The sequence below is a fragment of the Alosa alosa genome, chromosome 22 (assembly GCF_017589495.1).
Source record: "Alosa alosa isolate M-15738 ecotype Scorff River chromosome 22, AALO_Geno_1.1, whole genome shotgun sequence".
NCBI lineage: Eukaryota > Metazoa > Chordata > Actinopteri > Clupeiformes > Clupeidae > Alosa > Alosa alosa.
Window position 1 is genome coordinate 6246971 of NC_063210.1, and position 21183 is coordinate 6268153.

A 21183-nucleotide genomic window follows, 5' to 3' on the forward strand; every position below is an offset into this window, starting at 1 on the left:
CCAAACTCACCATGACAAAAAACACCAAAAAGAGAATGCACCGAAACACCACAATTTCAGTGTTATTTCAAATATTTGTATATCTCAGAAGTTCGGTCCACAAACACAAAAATGCTACATTTCAGAGACCATGTAATGATACAGAGATTACTGTATATAGTAATGCTTTGTCTGACTGGGGACTATTAAACCACCACATTTATACAGTCAGTTTCCTTAAATTAAATGACAACACACACAATCATTTTTTATTGAGGTAAACAGTTAGGCACAATTCAAAGAGCCTTTCTGTCTCTAATGTCTATGTCCAGAAAGAATTGTGGCATTTCATAGAGCTGTCCTCCTACCCAGCTGTCAGGCGACCTTGGACAGACCTGACCCCAGGTCATCAAAGCGTTCAGACCACAGGCAGAGAATGAAAGAACCCTGAAGGCTACATGTGAGCTTACAAATGGAGGCGCAGCTAAGGGGAAAGACAGGTGGGACAGAGTTTGTGTCAGAGCCTGAGATTCACTTCACAATTGCAGCTCAGGTTATGTAGGATGCTGTTTAAAAAAAAGTCCAAAACGGTCCCACATGGACAAATGTAGAAATACAGAAGATGTTGAAATATCAGCGATACCAGATCACCTGCTAATGTAGGCCATAGAGGACAGAGAGTTATCTCTGGTTCCTTATAAGCGTGTCTTAATTTCAGGCTCTGACTGCCATCATGCATTGCAGTGGCATAGAGTACAGTGGGTGATGACCCAGTCAGGGGTGGGAAGTCTCTCTCCCTCGATCGGTCCCTCCTCTGCTGGCCTTCATGGTGCGGGATGAGGTACAGAAAGGTTGAGGAAGGGGATTGTGGGATACTACGGTCCTCCAGAGGTGAGAACAACGGGGAATGACAAATACCAAAGACAGACACAGGCTGTGATGAAGAGAAATAAGGAAAGAGAGGACAGAGAGACGGAGGGAAAATGAGTGCAAACGGGTGCGAGAGACAGTGAGAGATGGATAGAGATATGGATAGTTAGAAAGAAAGAGAGATAAAAGAGCAAGTTAGAGAGAGAGAGGGGGGAAGAGGGATATAGAGAGAGAGAGAGAGTGAGAGAGGGGGGAAGAGAGAGGGATATAGAGAGACTGTGAGAGATGGATAGAGATATGGATAGTTAGAAAGAAAGAGAGATAAAAGAGCAAGTTAGAGAGAGAGAGAGAGAGAGGGGGGGGAAGAGAGAGGGATATAGAGAGACTGTGAGAGAGGGGGGGAAGAGAGAGGGATATAGAGATAGAGATAGGGGGAAGAAGAGGGATATAGAGAGAGAGTGAGAGGGGGAAGGTTGTGTGGTCAGAGATCAAAAAGACACAACGCTAGAGAGACATAAAGACTGATGCTGAGACAGAGAGAGAGGGGGGAAGAGAGAGGGATATAGAGAGAAGAGGGTGGGATTGTGGGATACCGATATGGATGAAAGAGAGATAAAAGAGCAAGTTAGGAGAGAGAGAGAGAGGGGGGGAAGAGAGAGGGATATAGAGAGACTGTGAGAGAGGGGGGAAGAGAGAGGGATATAGAGCTGGATAGAGATATGGAAGGTTAGGCAAGCCCTTCTGCGCTGCCTCGTGAAGGGACAAGGCGTGAAGAAGGGAGGGATTATTAAGCAGGGCGTTCACACCTGAGAAGAGGGTGGATTCGGGATACCAGGACGAAGTCCGAAGGGCATGGGCTATGAGCAGGGTCGGATGAGCAAGCGGAAAGGCCCAGTGCACACATCATGCCAACGTGCTGGCACACACACACACACACACACACACACACACACACACACACACACACACACACACACACACACATCACATACACGTGTGCATACACACACATACACACAGATATTCACATCCACACGTGCATACACACATTTGCGTATGCATAAACCTCGACACAGACACAGACACACACACACACACACACAGGTATGTGATATATATATAAGTCTGAATTCCTAATTAAAGGTTTTCCTCCTGTGCTGCCTGATGAACTGAAGTTGTGATCTTTCACTCCCTCTGTTTTTCTCTCTATCTTCTCCTCTTTTCCTCCCCTCTCTCTCTTAATGCAGTCTAGCAATTGCAGTGCACCCATCACACTGTGGGGAAAACATCTGAACTTGATAATATGCATACTGAAATCTCACAATTAAACAAGGCAAAATATCTCAAAAACTCTGACTGAAATAAATCTGGAGAGGCAATGTTTGTCTTTGCTCATGGAAGTGCTGCACATGTGTGTTTTGTATTGAAGTTTTAAGTGTTAAGCCCCTTGGAAGGACTTGTGTGTCTGTCTAAGCCTGGATGATGTTTACATCATTGATCCTTCAAGAGACTGTGTGTGTGTGTGTGTGTGTGTGTGTGTGTGTGTGTGTGTGTGTGTCTGTGCATGTGTGCGTGTATGTTTGTGTGTGTGTGTGTGTGTGTGTGTGGTGTGTGGGAGCCTGTATGGCTTAAGTGGTTGCCTTAAGTGGTAGGCATGTGGGACCGAGATAGAGTGTGTGTGTGTGTGTGTGTGTGTGTGTGTGTTTTGTTGTGAGAGAGAGCTTTGTGTACTGAGAGCTAGCCTGGTTCATGATTAGCTCTTCAACGTTCAGTGGTCTCTCTGAGCACTCGTCTCCAGAGCACCACAACAGACTCCACTTCTCTTTACACCCTCTCTCTCTCTCTCTCTCTCCATCTCTAGCCCTCCCTTTCTCTCTCCCTCTCTCTCTCCATCTCTAGCCCTCCCTTTCTCTCTCTCTCTCTCTCTCTCCATCTCTAGCCCTCCCTTTCTCTCTCCCTCTCTCTCTCTCCATCTCTAGCCCTCCCTTTCTCTCTCCCTCTCTCTCATTCTTTTTATCACACTCCCCTGACTATGTCTATCTCTCCGCTTCAGTTATTCCCTGTATCTGTTTCTTTTTGCCCTCGCTCTCGCTCTCTCTCTCTCTCTCTCTCTCTCTCTCTTTCACCCTCTCATTTTCATCACTTAGCCCAATCATAATCATCATGTCCTTATCTCAGGTGTATCTCAGGAATATCAGTGATAAACAGTGTGTAGTGTGTATGTGTGTGTGTGTGTGTGTGTGTGTGTGTGTGTGTGTGTGTGTGTTTTCAGTAAAATATGCCAGAGAGGCTTTTAGTGATATAATAAACAGTCTAATTACCTCAAGAGATCAGGTGGAAATCGGGAGCGTCTTTATCAAGAGTGAGTATGTATGTGTATGAGTGTGTGCTATCTGTGTGTGTATGTGCATTTGTGTGTGTGTGTCTGTGTTTCAGTGTACACACTGTGTGAGTGCAGTGTGGTTGTATGTGTGTGTGTGTGTGTGTGTGTGTGTGTGTGTGTGTACAGTGTGGTTGTATGTGTGTGTGTGTGTGTGTGTGAGTACAGTGTGGTTGTATGTGTGTGTGTGTGTGTGTGTGTGTGTGTGTGTGAGTGCAGTGTGGTTGTGTGTGTGTGTGCAAGCTCACCCCATATGAGGCAGCATTATGTAGGGGTATCAGGCCTCCTTTGTCCTGTGAGTTCACGTCAGCTCCGTGCTGCAGGAGATACTCTGCCACCTCCAGGTTGTTGTAGCCCGCTGACACACAAACAATAAACAAACAGAAAACAACCATCACACAAACAAAACATAAACAGTCAGCACGCTCAGCAACAGAAATAATACAACATTCATACAACACACAACAGACAATTTAGTCTTCCTAAACCAGTGCTGTAGTCAAGTCACTAAACCACAACTCCGGCAAAGTTTGAAGTCCCAATATTTTAGTCCAAGTCACTAAAGAAGTATGCAAGTACAGCCCAAGTCAAGGGCAAGTCACTATTACCTGAACCTGACCGACATCGAAATCGAGTATCCAATACCGTATCAAGCTGTTACTGTGGCCCCCTCAGTCCCTTACACTAGCTAGCAAAGTAAGTGTGCATTACAAAGGCCTTTTTTACAGTTTAGTGAAAATGCTGTAGTCCAAATCCAAACATGAAATGGACAAAAAAGTTGCCAATGTGTAGAATAGCATTTATGCAATTCATAGATGAAAAGAAAAGCTTGGAGGAATAAAATGAGCATCTATCAATATCTTATTTCAAGCTAGCATGTGCTCAGATACGCACGTACGTTCACACGCTCGCTCGCGCGACACACACACACACACACACACACACACACACACACACACACACACACACACACACAAACTGACCAGCAAGGTGCAGCGGAGTGGAGTGGCGTCCCTGTGTGTCCCTGCAGTTGACGTTGGCCTGGGTGCACAGCTTCTTGATGCGGGCCAGGCAGCCCTTCTTGGCGGCGTCCAGCAGTGCGGCGTCGCCCCGCAGCAGGTCCTGGATGTCCGTGTCCCCGTCCTTCACCAGGTCCAGAGCCGTGTTCCCGTCTCTGTTCTTCTTGGTTGGGTCTGCACCATGCTGGTGAAATCAAGTTCAAAGAGACTTTTGAGACTGTATTTGATTTAAAAAGCCATACAAAAATAATCTAAATCAAGCGGCCATAATGACCTAATGAGTCTTCACAGAAATTATTTCCATCCCCATTTTTCCAAAGAGCCAGCAAAGACATAGCTGGCAAGTCCAGACATCGAAAACCCAGAGAGAGTAGGAGAGAGACAAAGAAAAGGAGTAAAGGCCGTTCACGTTCATCGTACCAAGAACGATAACGAAAACGATAACGGCAAAAAATATTGTTCTAGCTCATATGAATGACCCCGTCTACACATGAATAATAACTAAAACAATATGAAGAACGATATTGTTGGGGATCACTTTCAGAGCGATTTAGAGAATGATAAAGCTGACAAGCCAATCAGAATCCATCCAATTTTAGCCATCACATTTACCAACACAGAGAATTTCCTTATTGTTGGTCAGTGTGGACGCTTTTATTGTTATAGTTATCGTTCCTGGTGTGAACAGCCCTTAAGAGAGACTTCCAGACACTCTCAGTAGACACACCCAGTGTGTATTACCAGGTGTGCATTACCCAGTGTTTATTACCAGGTGTGCATTACCCAGTGTGTATTACCAGGTGTGTATTACCAGGTGTGTATTACCAGGTGTGTATTACCAGGTGTGTATTACCCGGTGTGCATTACCCGGTGTGTACAGTATAACCCAGAGTGTACCATGCTCCTAACCTGCAGCAATAGTTTGCAGATCTCGTATTTGCCCTTGGCGGCAGCCTCATGCAGCGGCGTAAACTTCCACAGGTCGGCCACATTGACCACGGCGCCGTGGATGACCAGCAGCTCGGCCACCTCGTAGTGCCCATAGGAGCAGGCGTTGTGCAGGGGCACCAGACCACTGGAGCAGAAATAACACACACGCCACTGGGGTCAGTATAGAGAAAAAAACACCCACGTCTGTAATTGTGCTGCTAATACAAGGCACTGAGTAGGTTCTTTATTAATAAAATAGAATCTTATCATTATTCCCGGAATGTATTAATATTACAGAATCTACAGAAATTTGCAGTGAATACATAAGTGAAAAAGTCAACATATTTGGACTTTAGAAAATATTTTGAGTCACCACTTTCTTACACCTCTCTTTACCATGCTGGTAAATCTGAGAGAATTTGACCATAGCCTACTTTGGTGTTCATGGTTTCTGTATGAACTGAACGATTGAATTGGGGAGAATCTAACCAATCTAACTGCCTTTCATCAGTGGAGAATGCATGATTTAAGCAGTGCAATTTGCTCTAACTAGCCAAAGTGTGTGATCTGGTGGGCGTTACAGATTTTATACATCAAAAAACAGACCAGGCTTCTAATAAATATGGGCCCCCACCTATAAGCTTTCTTAGCTTCCTTGGGGGACATTCACTCTACCCAATTGATTTTGTACCCCAACTGTATTTTTGTAATGTTGAAGTGGTTTTGTGAATAAACTCAAGCTCAAACTCAAACCTGTAGCAACACTTGGCCAGTAAAGGGACCTGGGTCTAATTGGGACTCGGATTTTAATCAAGGTTTTTCGGTAGTTAGATGAGAAGTATTAAACTCTTAATTACTCTGGTTACTCAAGTGAATGGCACATTGTGATCAACAGTGCTTCTGTTGTAAGGGCAAAGGATGGTGTTTGGGAGAAAAACATCTAATATATTTACAAAACTCCTCATTAACGCAATACAGTCCATAATAATAACATCCAGTAGGTACCAGAATCAGAAAAACTGGCCAAATTTAGCCTCACTCTGGAGGTCGGTTGGCTGTTGAACTTCACACAAATGAGTCCCAAGAACAAACAATGCCACTGATTGCTTGAGAGAACATTAACAAGTCATTAGAGAGAAGCACCCTGCACTGGTAAGCACTCTCCTGATCAGAGTTGCTTTGATTTCAAAATGACACCACAGAACAGATACACAGCTGATCTGTAGGCTGTATCTGTGTGTGTGTGTGTGTGTGTGTGTGTGTGTGTGTGTGTGTGTGTGTGTTTGTCCCTCGGGTACCGAACCCATTACCTTCTTACTGGACCAGAGAGGGTTAAAGGACTATTTAAATGGACTAAAAGAAATTATAACAAATCCCAGGCCCAAATCCCAGTTGATTTTTTAACTATAGTTAAACAATAGTATTAACAATTAGTCCATGCAAATATGGAAAAGAGGAATGGAGGGGGGGGGGGGGGCACAATGGATCCAAAATGTGGAGAGAAAGAGAAGAGACAGATTTGTATACCACATTATCCCTCACCTAAATTTTGGCGAGATTTGGAGCATAATTAATCCCCCTTGATCTCTTGCAAGTGTGTGGTTGTCTATTTATACAGTATTTACCTGCAATCCCATAGTCTCTATCCTAGGTGGAGTTCTGAGCTAAATACCACTTCCAAAAACAATGAGGAGACATTGTGGTCATTCTGTGCCATGTCATGCCTCCTTGTATGCTATTATCACAACCGTTGCCTTTAAAATAGATTTGATTAGTAATATTGCTTTGCATGCACAGCCCACACCAGCAGGGGGCACCACAGCCTCCACAGCACCCCTACTTCCAGCGCCCCTGATCTTTTGTCATAGATTTCTGCTCAAGCCTCCATACTGGCAGCCAACCCTAGCCTGGGAATTCCTATGCGAACCTTTGGCAAATTTGGAATTTGCTCTGCAGGTCTGTCTGGCCAATAAAACCCATTTCCAATGTCCCTAAAACACAGGTACGCAAATACAATCGCTTATCTGGCATAGACATGTATTTCTTTGGAACTGAGTAGACAACTGCATTTAAAACCTTCGTTTACAAGGTTGCTGCACTTCTGAAACGGTAAGAGTTTAATGCACCAATTTAAGTTTCATTTCACTGCTAGTTACATCCCTGCTGGACGCCGTAAAGCAATGAACCACGTCCAGACCCATTCTCAATTCCAATTGAGAAGGTCTGCGTGCTAACCAGGCTAAGCCAACCCCACATCTATGGGGAAAAAACAAACTCTCAGCCTTTCTAAAAGCAACGCCTTTAAGCACCATCAGCTATTGACTGCTATAGTTATACTGCTGGTGCATTGGTGGGGGTCCTGGAGTTGGGTGGTACTGTGTGTGTGTGTGTGTGTGTGTGTGTGTGTGTGTGTATGTGTGTGTGTGTGTGTGTGTGTGTGTGTGTGTGGTGTGTGTGTGCGCGTGCTGTAGGGGGGTTGATGTCTCACCCTTTGTCTTTGGCGTGTACGTCGGCCCCATGCTGCAGCAGGTATTCCACGACGCCCACCCTGTTGTAGCCGGCGGCAAAGTGCAGAGGGGTGGACTGCCTGCCCTCCACATCCCTGCAGTTCACATTCTGCAGCGTGCACAGCTTCTGTAAAACACACACACACACACACTTTTTGAAATAGGGGAAGCCATCATAAAATTAGTCAAATATTGCTTTAGTATTATTAGGCTACTATACAGTATTGTCCTTTGTTGGCTAAAGTGCCCAGATCCCCCAAACCTAGCTTAGACCCAGTGAGTTTCCGAACATGGCTAGCAGTCGGCTACATAATCAAATTTTATTTTTTTTTATTATATTTTAAAACAATATTAGAATTGTCTAGTTGTCATTTCATATAGCTAGCTTGCTAGATTGTAATTGTGCATATATATCACATTTTGTGCATATTTTATTGAACCGCTTTAGGAGGCAGAGCTTCCCTTGAAGTCTCAGGGCTGATTCAGACTGGCTCCGAGGCGTGAACATGGCGTGTCTGTTGCGTGTCAGTTGCATGGCGTCTGCGTGACGTTTTCTATGTCTGCACACCAGAAACGTGTATGACGCTGCGCTGCAGTAACCTCTTTGCCTATTAAAACGTCTCTTCACTTTGTGTTTTTAATGGAAACACTTACAAAACGCTTGCGTGTCGCGTGAAAAATTGGCGTCGGTCCTATTCCTAGCATGCACACGTTTTCGACGCGGCTAAAGCCGTGAAGCCGTAAAGACGTGAGTGTCACGCAGGCAGTGTGCAAGCTCTAACCTGTTAACATGGGAGCCGAAAAAAACAGCAGCTGACACACTCGCGCCACACAGCCAGTCTGAATCAGCCCTTAAAGCAGCCGCCAATGAAGCACACACATACATTACACACCTTTACTACATCCAGGTCTCCTGATTTAGAAGCTTCCAGAAGCTGCCAGTCTGTGTCTGAGCTCCCCACCAAAATTCCCTCTGAGAAGAAACATTGTAAACAAATATCATAAAGCATACTTAATTGTACATATGCATTGTTTTACATCCTAAACTATACTAATAGAGAGATATAGAAAATGCATTTCATTGTCTTGAATACCTAGTCCCGAATGACATTTTTCATGTAAAACAATGGACATATCAATGATCTGGAACTGACCATTCTTCATGGATAAAAAACATTGTTATGACTGTAATAAGGCTCGGGAAATGACTTGAGACAGTGCGCACACAAACACAGGTAATTTATCTTGGGAACCACCCCGACTGGTTTTACCACATAAATATCAGCCATGGCTCATGATTCCATCAATGCATGAGGGGTGTGGGAACTTAAATCCATGAGAAGAATTCCAATCTAGATCTTCAGACGAGATCCTGACAAGGTTAATGGTAAGGCCATCATAAAGCTTACTAGCGTCTTTTCCCTTTTGAACTGCTTAAGAAAAAAACTAAATAAAATATATAAACAAAATCCACATGGACCACACAATTTTCTATAAAGGGCAAAAGCAAGTTCTAACAGGTTAAAGAGATACTGTTAAGGTTAGTTTAGACAAAATATTTGTGATGAGACAAGCTGGACCTACCTGAAGTCTTGTAACTGTGATTTGACATCACAATTGCAAATCATTTGCAACTGCATCAGACAGATTACAATGCTTAATTCACACGTACGCAAGTGCTTTGGCTCTGTGACATTCTGCATCGTCTCCTCACAAATCTTTGGTGTGAATTGACCTTTACGGCTAAATGTTAGTATATTCAAAATTCTCCCCTCTCCCATTCAAATACTAGCGGGGTGGAAGTTTAGAATGTTAAAATACTAGGAACCCCTACTTATGACGTTTTTATGTGTGTGTGTGTGTGTGTGTATGTGTGTGTGTGTGTGTGTGTGTGTGTGTGTGTGTGTGTGTGTATGTGTGTGTGTGTATATGTGTGTGTGTGTGTGTGTTTGTTGTGTGTGTGTGTGTGTGGGGGGGGGGGGCATATGTGTGTGTGTGTGTAGATAGATAGATAGATAGATAGATAGATAGATAGATAGATAGATAGATGCTTTATTGATCCCCAGGGGAAATTCAAGGAACTTTCAAGGAGCTTTACCCACTGAAAAATGTCTTTATCTGTATCAGGGTATATACAGGAATTCTTAAGTTGAATTTAATACCTTTTTTAATACCTTCACAATATGTTTTAATACCAACACAACTTCGAGCTGCAACTAGCGGCAACCTTTCAAAATTCAGTGTTGGGGGTAACTAATTATAAAGTAACGGATTACTGTCATTTTGTTACCTAAGTCAAGTATCTATTATTACAGTTACAAGTATCTATTATTACAGTTACTGGATACTTTGTTCCTTTTTTGCTTCAATAAAAACACTGGCTCCTGAGCAAGCTTTGAATAATGTAAAGGTCACACCTGTTAAACTAACCTCAACATGACATTTACTGAGGGTAGAAAATGTTAAATCTTATAGCCTAAACCTTATCTTAAACAGAGCCTAAACAAAGCAACACTGTCAGGCCTATGTTTAACCTCTATTCTGTGGTCAAGGCAGGGTTAGCTCATTGCAAATAACCCCTTATAACATGTACATCTGTTTACATGTTATATTCTTGTTTTTTCCCCTTTCATTTCCTTCTGCCTTCATGGGGACTTTTAATTTGAGGGGTTATTGTGATACATTATGTAGGCCTAGTTTAGGCTATGTCTGCTGTTCTTACAGCCTGTGTCATTGAAAACGCGATGGCGCAAATGATTACTTTTTTGGATGACAATAATGACAGCTGGTAGTAGATATACTAATAGCTTTGATTAAGCCTCAATGACGCAATGGCTAGTAGACTCCATATGTGACCTGACGGCATTCACTCCCATCCAGATGACATTTATTGTCTTTTTACAGACGTGGCAATAAGCCTCTTAGCTGTTGCCAACTAGCCTAAGCCAGTCTTTGAATCTTGAGCCAAATGATCGAAAAATGACATTTTCCCATGACTTCTTCAATAGTAGCGAACTTTTGGCAACAAGTTTGGCAGCAAGCCAGCCGTATATCAAGATTGAGGGGGCGCTAAAAGTTTATACCGCGAACGCACACTGACATATCGCTCAGGTCCTACTCGCACATGTAATTAATATAATATAAATAAATTCACGTGAATTTTAGGAGATAGGCCTGCACTTAACACAAATGGGAAACCTGATAGTTAGTGGTTCGAAAATGTAATACCTCATCAGAAGACGTTTATTACTTTTTAATACTTTAAATGGCCTTAAATTTGGCTAATTTCATTTACTACCTTTTAATACCTTTTACAACCCCGCGGACACCCTGTGTATGTACTGTACATATTAAAATCAGTGTGTTTTCTCTCTCTCTCTCTCTCTGTGTGTGTGTGTGCGTGTGTGTGGGCATAATGTGTGTGTGTGTGTGTGCATGGTGGTCACCTTGCAGCACCTCCTGGACACTGTGTGATCCCAGCTGGGAGGGAGAGAAGCCCTGCCGTGAGGTCAGTAGAGGGTCACAGCCGGCGCCAAGCAACAGACGACATGTCTGCAGGTGGCCACAGTGAGCTGCCCGGTGCAGAGCCGTCTGGCCCAGGGGATCCACGGCATTCACCTGGACACACACACACAGAGAGAGAAAGAGAGAGAGAGAAAACACACAGATTTTAATATGTACAGTACATACAGATAAAGACATATTTCAGTGGATAAAGCGCATTTGCACATAGTATGTATGTACTGTATGTGTGTGAGACACAAGAGGAACATAACATCAGTAGATGAATGAAGGTGTGTGTGTGTGTGTGTGTGTGTGTGTGTGTGTGTGTGTGTTTGTGTGTCTTGGTGTGAGTTTTCTACTTGGTGTCCTTGAGCTTGTGGTGTGCTGCCTGCTGTCTTCCACATATGTAAATTTGCATTCAATGTGTACTTACAAATACATACATACTGTACATACAAGTATACACATGGTTTTGGTAGGCAAAGCTAATTTGCCTATAGTAAGTGCATAAGTATGTATGCTGTGTGTGTGTGTGCATGCATATGGACACATGCACACACACTCTTTTGAATGTGCAATTACACATTTGTGGGTAAAGTGAATTTGCAATTTACAATTTGAACAGTGTGTGTGTGTGTGTGTGTGTGTGTGTGTGTGTGTGTGTGTGTGTGTTAACAGTAGTATGTGGTACATCGTGAACATAAATAAATAAGTGTGTGTATGTGAATGTGTGTGTGTGTGTGTTTGTGTGTGTATGTGTACGACCCAGGAGACTAATAGTCCTCACACTTCTGTAGTGGCAGTGTGTGAGAGCGGTGCTTACTTTCGCCCCATGCTTCACCAGCACCTCGATCACGTCATTATGAGACTTCTCTGCAGCCAGGTGGAGAGGAGTCAGGAGGCTGTAACACACACAAAAGCACACACACACACATATTTGTATTGCGATTTCAGTTGTGGTTCGCATATCGTTACAGCCTTATATAATAAAAAAATAAATATATAAAGTTGGATTCATCTGATGGTGATTCTGTTGAGAGCCATGTATGTGAGACGTCAGAAGACAGACACAGACTCACTCTTTTGTCTTGTCGTTCACACCGGCTCCTTTCCTCAGCAGGAGTTCACAGATCTGTTTTCTTTTGGGGTAGGGTGATGCTGATGCACAATGCTGTCAATTTAGGATGGGGGAACAACACATTTATGCAACTTCAGACTAGAGTAGTCAAACACAACCTGGAGCATGTGCAAATCTCTGACCAACAAAAAGAGAGATGTTACGGAATACATTGTTGCATGCTATTATTGCAATAGCGTCAGCCTGTGTGTTGATTATTGCATGTAATATATGGTGTGTGTGTGTGTGTGTGTGTGTGTGTGTGTAAGCTGTGGGGCTACTGCAAGGGACGCACCAGGGCGGTTTCGTGGGTCTGGGGGTGCTTGAAATTGACGGTCTCCAGGGAGAGGTGCTTCTTGAGGCGCGCCAGGTCTGCTTCCCGAGCCGCCTGCAGCAAGGCGTGCCCACGGAACTCGTCTGAGGGGCAGGGAGGGGCAGAGGGGTGGGTGAGGTTAGGGCAGAGAAAGAGGAAGTGTCTGTTTGAAGGCAGGTGAACTAACAAACACACAAACGGCAAGAGAGACCTTAAATAACAGAGGGTGGGTAGACAGCTCACAGCACTCGTAGGGTTCACTACTGAGGTTTTTGACTAAGACTGCTGTGAGACTGCTGCAGATTGCTACAGACTGCTGAATGAAAAAAGCCCTGTGCATCTTGCATGTTTAACAGGAAGCAGGGAGCTAAAGTTTAACATTTTAAAGGTGCTGACAGAAATGCCTCAAACATGCTCAACCACTTGTAAAAACACAATCAAATTCATGACACAAGATCAAAACACTTAAAGCAATTCTGTTGATAACTTTTGACAGAAATTCCCTTAAATGACCATTCATACCATGAGGGACAATGAGGACATAAACATACTGACTCTTAAATGATTTTACAAGGATAACATACCACACAATACAGAGAGTATATGAAACACAATTTAATACATGCTGTAGTATTACATGGTTAGCACAGCAGGGAGAATGACTTGTTTACATTTATCCATTTAGCTAACATGCTAGGACTTACATGCTAAGCGCTCCATGAGCTGACTGGTGGGAGCCAGGTCAATGGCGCTCTTGTTGTGGCAGTTGAGGAAGGTGGGGTCAGCGCCGTAACTCACCAACAGGGAGCAGACCTCGATGCGGTTCTTAGAGGCGGCCTCATGCAGCGGAGTGAACTGCCACAGGTCCATGGCATTTACGCAGGCCCCATGCTGAGAGAGTGAGAGAGACAGAGAGTGAGTGAGAGAGACAGAGAGAGAAATAGAGAGAGACAGAGAGGCAGAGAGAGAGAGAGACAGAAAGGCAGAGAGAAAGAGAGAGCACCGTAGACACAGAGGTAGGAAGGAGCCAGTACAGGTGGAGAGAGGAAACAGGTGAATGACGGCAACAAAGATTGAGCATATTCTTCATAAAACATGCTCACACACTTGTAATCTCGCATCAAAACCTCTATGCATCCAGAGTGACATTTTCATTATGAATATCATCATACACATTTTAACCAACTATTCAACTATTATTACTACCACTGTTATATTGAATGTGATGGGCAAAAATACATCTAAATGAATTTTAAAATAAAATACCAAATAACTCAATTTTAAGTGTATCAAATTGAATTGAAACACTGCAGAGCATTGTGTTAAACAAAACATGGTTGAAAATAATAGTGGAATCTAGAAGAGTGGTATGGAGGATTTTTAAATATATATATCAATCTATCATTGTATGTGTTAATCTATTGGTCAGTTAATAAATAATTCAGTGGTTCAATATATCTTTCCATTTAAAATTTCCATATAACATATCTCATGAACGCCTGAAAGATTTATTGAAGAATAGATTAAATGACAATGACAATTTGTCATCAATGATTTCAGACGTTTCATGGAAATGGTGTAACTTTCAGTAAATTAATGTACTGAGAACTTCTTCATCTGTGCACAGACCCACTGGTGTTTGCATGTATCATGGTGTTTCTTGGTAATAAATTAGCAAAACATTTTGCCTAGTTTGTTAAATTAGCATTAGTACTTGTGGGTCAATATTAATGCATTGCATGGCGCACTGAGTGTAATACAAATTAGATCCCAAAGTTTAAAAGAGAAACTAACTGACCTTCACCAGCAGCTCTGTCACTTCATAGTGTCCGTAAGAGCAGGCATTATGAAGAGGCACCAGATCACTGGAGGAAAACAAGAATCGTTTATCTGGATTTCTGGAAGATTTAAGGGGAGTTGCAAAATATGCCTAGAAAGTATAACTGGCCTTCGGGCCCCTTTTCAAAACTTGCCTGTCCTGACAGAACACCCTTGCACATACATACACACACACACACACACACATTCACACAGTCCCTAGTGCGCATGGCCATTACTGGCATGATCAAAAACAGTTTCTCACACATGAATCAATACACACAGAGAAACACACACAGATACACGCGCACATGTGAGCACACAAGGATGACCATTTGTCCAGATTTTGTCAGTCTGGCTTTCGAGCCCTGATACAAGTGCTCCACAGCAAACAATGTGCATAAGTTGCACTGTTACAAGTCCTTCACAGCAAACAATGCTTAGGAGTAGCAATGATACAAGCGCTCCACAGCAAGGGTTATAAGTGACGATTAATAAAACAGTGCATTCTCTGTGGTGTCACATAGAATAAACTCTGTGTTCTGAACACACTGGTGAACAAGATCACTGGGTGGTTGCAGACATGCACACAAGCCGTTGTGGACACCAAAGACGCAGAGTTGTTCTGCATAGCGTCTGCTTTCTAGGGGGGGATATGCTCAATGAAAGAGAGGGCTATAACATTCAATTTTCATGAAATGTCTTGGTATAAACTGCATACAAAAATTAAAACCTAAGTCATGAGAGTGTGGACGTTATCTATCATATTTTGCTATTTTTCCTTTCCAATCACACTAAGCATCACACTGTTTAATGCTGTTAACGGTGAACAAAAAACTAACATTGACAACCTTACTATCAGCTCTCTCACACCCACCACCTCACTTTTAAACACAAATGTCCTCCTTTTCAGAGTCTGGCTGGTGGTCACCTTAGAGCGCACGCACACAGTTCTGTAAGTCGGCTAAACATTCACTTATACTGGCATGTGAACACACAAACAAACACCCACTGTTGCTAGCATGAAAACAAACAGACTATCTTAACTTCTTTAACACACGCACACACACACACACACACACATGTCAACACTTTCTCACCCTTTATCTTTAGCGTGGACGTCAGCCCCGTGCTGAAGCAGTAGCTGGACTGTCTTCACGCGGTTGTAGCCCGCAGCCAGATGCAGTGGAGTCGACTGGGGGAATACAGATCCACCATCACATTTACAATCACATCCAGTGCATGGCTGCAACACACTCAGTTATATCACACATACTCAATCACAGAGAGAACAAGACAATGTTTTACAGCACATCTATATAGCACATTAAAAACCAGTTTTTTACCAAACACATTCACACACACACACACACACACACACACGCACAAGCGAGCGCGGGTATGCCAAATGGAAAAAATGCATCTTAAGTTTAGGTTTAAAAGCAGTTAGGGTTGAGACATGTCTGAGGTCACTTGGGAGATCAATCCAAAGGTTGCAACGAAAGCAAAACATACATCACACAAGCAAATCAAATTTACATCCACCATCAAATGAATATATTCAATCACATACGTACAGCATTACATTACACCCACTACAGTATGCAGGCATCCACTCAGAACATAGCAATAGCAACATATACATGTATCAGACACCAAAAGGCTAAGTCACTCAATAGCCACATATACATGTATCAGACGCCAAAAGGCTAAGTCACTCAATAGCCACATATACATGTATCAGACACCAAAATGCTAAATCACTCAATAGCCACATATACATGTATCAGACACCATAATGCTAAATCACTCAATAGCCACATATACATGTATCAGACACCATAATGCTAAGTCACTCAAATCACAGGTTCCATACCTTCCTCCCATCACTGGCATGGCAGTTGACATTCAGAGGCGTAAGCAGCGTCATCAGTTTCTCCTCATTTCCACACCTGAAAAAAAAAAACCAGAAGCAAATAGATACATAATGGCGGAACCACCTGTTCCTTGGTAGGCAATCCAGTTCCTGGGTTTGGGTTCCTAAAGGGTCTCTACAGATCCTCTCCTCTAGTTCACTCAGAACAAGCAGAACTAGCATCAAACATTTCAGAAATACTTTATAGTGCAGTGTGGCTATAGAGTTGCCTATAGACATACCCATCAATACTGTATGGAAAATATATAGATATACAGTAGATCTTAAAGATGAACACTATAGATTGTCACTGGAGATGCTATATAAAGTGCCTGGAAGATCCAAAATCATTCAGTGGTTTGGATGCTCAGTCAGCATCTGCCATGCATGCATGTACACTGCATGACTAACAATAACACAAACCCTAATCACGAGTTGCGTAATTGCTGTGATTGCGGCACTAACTAATCAGAGATCAGGGCAACCAAACATATTGTCAGGTCTAGCAGGGGATGGTATTAATGAAGAGCACTGAGGAATGTCACAGTAATGATGTATTAAAAACCCACCTGGCACTCTCCAGGAGTTCATCCTTTCTGTAGTCACCTAAGTTTGGCAGAGGACGTATATTTTTAGTTTGTTGCATAACTTCCTTTCAAAGTGCAAGAAATCTTTTAAAAACAGCAGAGCCATGAACAAAACCGTTCAGGAATAATCAACAGTGGGACATATTGACGTATAATATTTCATTCGTCTTTCCTTGTCAGAACAAATGAAACAGGCATGCGGGACAAAAGACACATACAGTTTAAGGTATGGAAAACTTCCCACAACTCCAATGTTTTACAATATAGCATAAATGGGCCATTAAAAAGGTGTTATTTTGGATCGATTGCTGGTGGGCTATACATCTTAGTGTATGTCAGTAACAACTACTTGCCATCACCATCAAGCGTGTATCTTGCGGCTATGGAAATACTATATCATGAACTATGGATGGTTCTGCTCTTTTCATAGCTAGAACAGTAAGTGTTCCCATTTATATGATATTTCTATCATGCAAAATGTTATTTCATTATGCTTATATGTTTAACCATTGCACATCCAAATAATGTGCCCTTCCCGACCTACAGTCCATCAGTCCTCCATAGGTTAACATGGCGAAACTCGATCCCCTACCTGACAGATCCAAATATATTTACATCTTACAAAAACTGCTTTTCCATGTCTCACCTCCACAAAATACAGTATAAACACAGATATCTGTGCATTTACTTAAAACGTATGGGGTCACTGCCTTGGTTGGGACAAGTGCAACAGGTGTTTTATTCATCTCATCATAGACATTTGCCATTATAGCCTGTTTTGCATTCCATGTAAACAAGCATGCTACGCAACATTCCCTTATAACAGTGACACTACCAGAGGCCCAGAGTTTACAGGATGTATGAGTATGAAATATTATGAGAAGGAGAAGAGCAGTACTTGATTTACTTGTGCAAGCAGCATATTGTCTATGCAGCATTAAAGCATTACAAATGTGACTGTGAGTGACACTGCAAGAGCGCATTAGGTAAGTGCATGCATGCATGTGTGTGTCCACCTGTGAGCACAGCCTTAATAGATGGGTCAGCCAGGTCCAGTGCTGTCCTCCCGTCAGTGTTTCTTATGGTCGGCTCAGCCCCATGCTGAAGCAGCACTGGAACATCACAAAAGACATGACCAATTAATAAGGCATACATGATTAAGTCAAGTCAAGTCAGTCAAGTCAGTTTTATTTTTTAAGCGCATTTAACATGCACACGATTAGACACTTAACAAATCAATAAAAACATTGCACAGTAAGCTCTTGATTGACACGTTAACTACCACCAAGGCTCAAATAATCCTAGCTCAAATAATCCTAGTAATAGTCCTAACTCAGATTATAATCCTGGAGATTTTGATACGTGCACAATTAGTAGTCTTACTTATGCACACGTCGATCTTGCCCTTGATGGCAGCTTCATGGAGCGGGGTGTAGTTCCAGTTGTCTCTGGAGTTGGCATCTGCTCCGTGATGGAGGAGCAGCCTCACGACCTCACCGTGACCGAACGAGCAGGCGTTGTGCAGGGAGATGAGACCCCCGTCGTCACGGGCATGCACATCCGCCCTGTTCTGCAGGAGGAACTCCACCACGTCTCTGCGACCAAAGCCTGACAGAAGCAAAGGAAATAAGTTGAACGAATAAAATAATTTATCAACCTGCACAATGGCATGCAATCTACACCTACATCCTTGGTCTGGACAATAACAAGGCCTACAGTGTAGATTTTAAGCAAAAGCGCCACAGCTATATAAAGTTTCATCTGAATGAGAAATGACAGCCTCCTATTCTACAATATCCACAATTGAACAAAGGGCTGAATACTGAACTCCATAAAAAATATGGCTATGGCACACACTTCAAAGACGTCTTTGTCTGGTTAAGCTTATTAATTATTTAGCCAATACTATAATTTCAATTATGTCAGCGATTGTTTAGGCTACCCGTACTCGGGCCTTACCTGCGGCAAAGTGGAGAGGGGTGGATTTTCTGCCCGCTGTGTCGCGGCTATTTACATTATCCAGATTGACGAGCTTTTTCACTCGCTCCACATCTCCGTTTCGACAGGCCTCGAACAGTTCTCTGCCGCCTTCCACAGCCCCGGATGTTTCCATCACGGCGCCCCCACCAGCAAAGCCGGAGACCCCCGAGAAGCGACGGAGAGACATTGAAGCCTATGCACTCAAGTTAAGTTATTCCCGTAAATTGCAAACAGCGAGTTTCCACGCCGGTGTTATGGGCGTGCGTAATCACATCAGAGAGTGCTATGCCTCCCAGTTATTCTCCAACATTATCCTGCCATTGTAAAAGGCAACAAATTGGTCTACTGGCTTCCCACTGCACGTTTACCGCACGAGCTGTCAAATTGTTCTGGGTTGAGAACAGCAGGGCTACACGGAAAGCACTGCTATAATCGCTCAGTGCCACTGCTGTGCCACAGCCCCGACGTTCTGTCTTGTCCGGCGTCACCTGAACCTAAATATCCACACGAAACAGGTTTGAATTTAATGACAGACACATTTAGACAGTTAAATGAGTAATGCCAAACGTTGCATTTCCAACCGTATCTGCATGCCTTCTCTGTTGACGCCTTGTCTTCCTCTCCCCAGCCAGACAGCCCAGGCAGCACAGCGGACTATTGTTTTAACTAGAAATACAGCACCCTCTAGTGGATGAACGAAGTGAGCAATAGGTTCCATGCTATCCCTCCCGTCCCCTAGGTCAGGGGTTCCCAAACTTTTCCACGACAAGGCCCCCCAAATACCACTAGGTTCTGGCCAAGGCCCCCCAAATACCACTAAGTTCTGGCCAAGGACCCGATGTGTTATTAAACCCATCGACAATACTACGGCAAATGTAAAAAATACATTAAGCTAATCCTAATAATTATTTTAGCCACAAGCACTTCGCGATGGAGCATACAGTGTGTAAAAACTGCATTTGGGGCTTTCTGCTAAATGAGAGCTATCACTTTACTATTATTCCCAGTCATTATCATGGGAAATATCATGTTCAGACATGTGTCACATTATTATAATGGCATTGTACATCAACCCTCATAGTAATAGGTATATTTTAAATTTTTCAAATGTATTTATTTGTTGCTTTTATCTTTTCCTTCCAACTTGCTGAGGCCCCCCTGGCACCCCCTCGTGGCCCCCCAGGGGGCCCCGGCCCCCACTTTGAAAACCACTGCCCTAGGTCTAGTAGTGTAATTATTTTTTTATTACATGATTAAACCAATAATACAATCAATACCACTCAGACACTGACTCTCTAGTGGACCATAGGCTATTTAGGCCAAGGTAGCAGCACACAGTGAACATAACAGAGACAAAGTAAAAATAAGTACATAAACAACAGTCACAACACACACATACACTAACACGCTCACACACACACACACACACACACACACACACACAATACAACAATGAAAGAAAATTAAAAGTTAAGAACAGGTGCAGACAGTTTGGAATGTTTGCTTGAGATATGACTTAAAGGGGCCCTATTATGGTAATATTCATTGATTGAAGTAAATACTGTAAGTTTCAACGATCTTTGAATCTCATTCCAAGCAGTTGATGCACCATAAATAAAAGCAGTGTTTCCAAACTCTGTCTTCATTGAAGGAACTTTTAAGAGAATATATCTACTTGAACGCAGATTATACCTTTGACTATTGACAGTTAAAAGACTACTCATATACAGAGGAAGCTAGCCAACTATGGCCTTGTGCACAAATGTAAGCCAATGCGTGTACCTTCTTAAGTGAAGTGAGGGCCAACCTACCCTTTCGTACAGTGCGCTGCACAGTGATGAGTGAAGTAATGTGTACGAGTTATGAATCTTAGAGCGGAGTGATAAACATAATCTAATGATTGTAAAAGAGCCTTAATGGTATTTTTGTAAAAAACATCTCCATATTTTAAGACAGGTAAGAAGGTAGCTTCCACCAACTTTCTTTTGGCTGACTGTAAAAAAACAGGCACTATTCGGAAAATAAAACCCCAGCTTTAGCCTTAACTTAGATAGTAATTGTTTAACATGTAACTTAAATGATAAGTCCTCCTCCAACAAAGCCTGGGTATTTGTAGGAGACCAGTTCTACAGCTTTACCCTGCAAAGTGTAAAGAGGTGGTAGAGAAGATTCGCATTTATGTTTCCTAGAAAAGACCATGCATTTTGTTTTCTTATCATTCAGAACTAGTTTTAAAGAGAGGAGGTTGCGCTGAACTATTGTAA

General features: G+C 42.8%; 1 protein-coding gene across 2 annotated transcripts in view; it reads right to left on the bottom strand.

The window, feature by feature from the left end:
* Positions 1–19559, bottom strand: part of LOC125287640 (poly [ADP-ribose] polymerase tankyrase-2-like) — a 32647-nt gene extending 13088 nt beyond the window's left edge. For both annotated transcript variants that reach the window (XM_048233580.1, XM_048233579.1), the window contains exons 1-17: positions 18899–19559; positions 18323–18547; positions 17956–18051; positions 16922–16958; positions 16314–16389; positions 15538–15632; positions 14418–14484; positions 13324–13510; positions 12602–12723; positions 12269–12360; positions 12013–12091; positions 11132–11303; positions 8579–8658; positions 7667–7812; positions 5158–5323; positions 4213–4432; positions 3478–3587 (exon numbers count right to left, since the gene is read on the bottom strand). In XM_048233580.1, the coding sequence (XP_048089537.1) occupies positions 3478–3587; positions 4213–4432; positions 5158–5323; positions 7667–7812; positions 8579–8658; positions 11132–11303; positions 12013–12091; positions 12269–12360; positions 12602–12723; positions 13324–13510; positions 14418–14484; positions 15538–15632; positions 16314–16389; positions 16922–16958; positions 17956–18051; positions 18323–18547; positions 18899–19106 (2178 nt within the window). In that variant the 5' untranslated portion in view covers positions 19107–19559. The remainder of the gene's footprint in view (positions 1–3477; positions 3588–4212; positions 4433–5157; positions 5324–7666; positions 7813–8578; positions 8659–11131; positions 11304–12012; positions 12092–12268; positions 12361–12601; positions 12724–13323; positions 13511–14417; positions 14485–15537; positions 15633–16313; positions 16390–16921; positions 16959–17955; positions 18052–18322; positions 18548–18898) is intronic.
* Positions 19560–21183: the final 1624 nt, after the last annotated feature.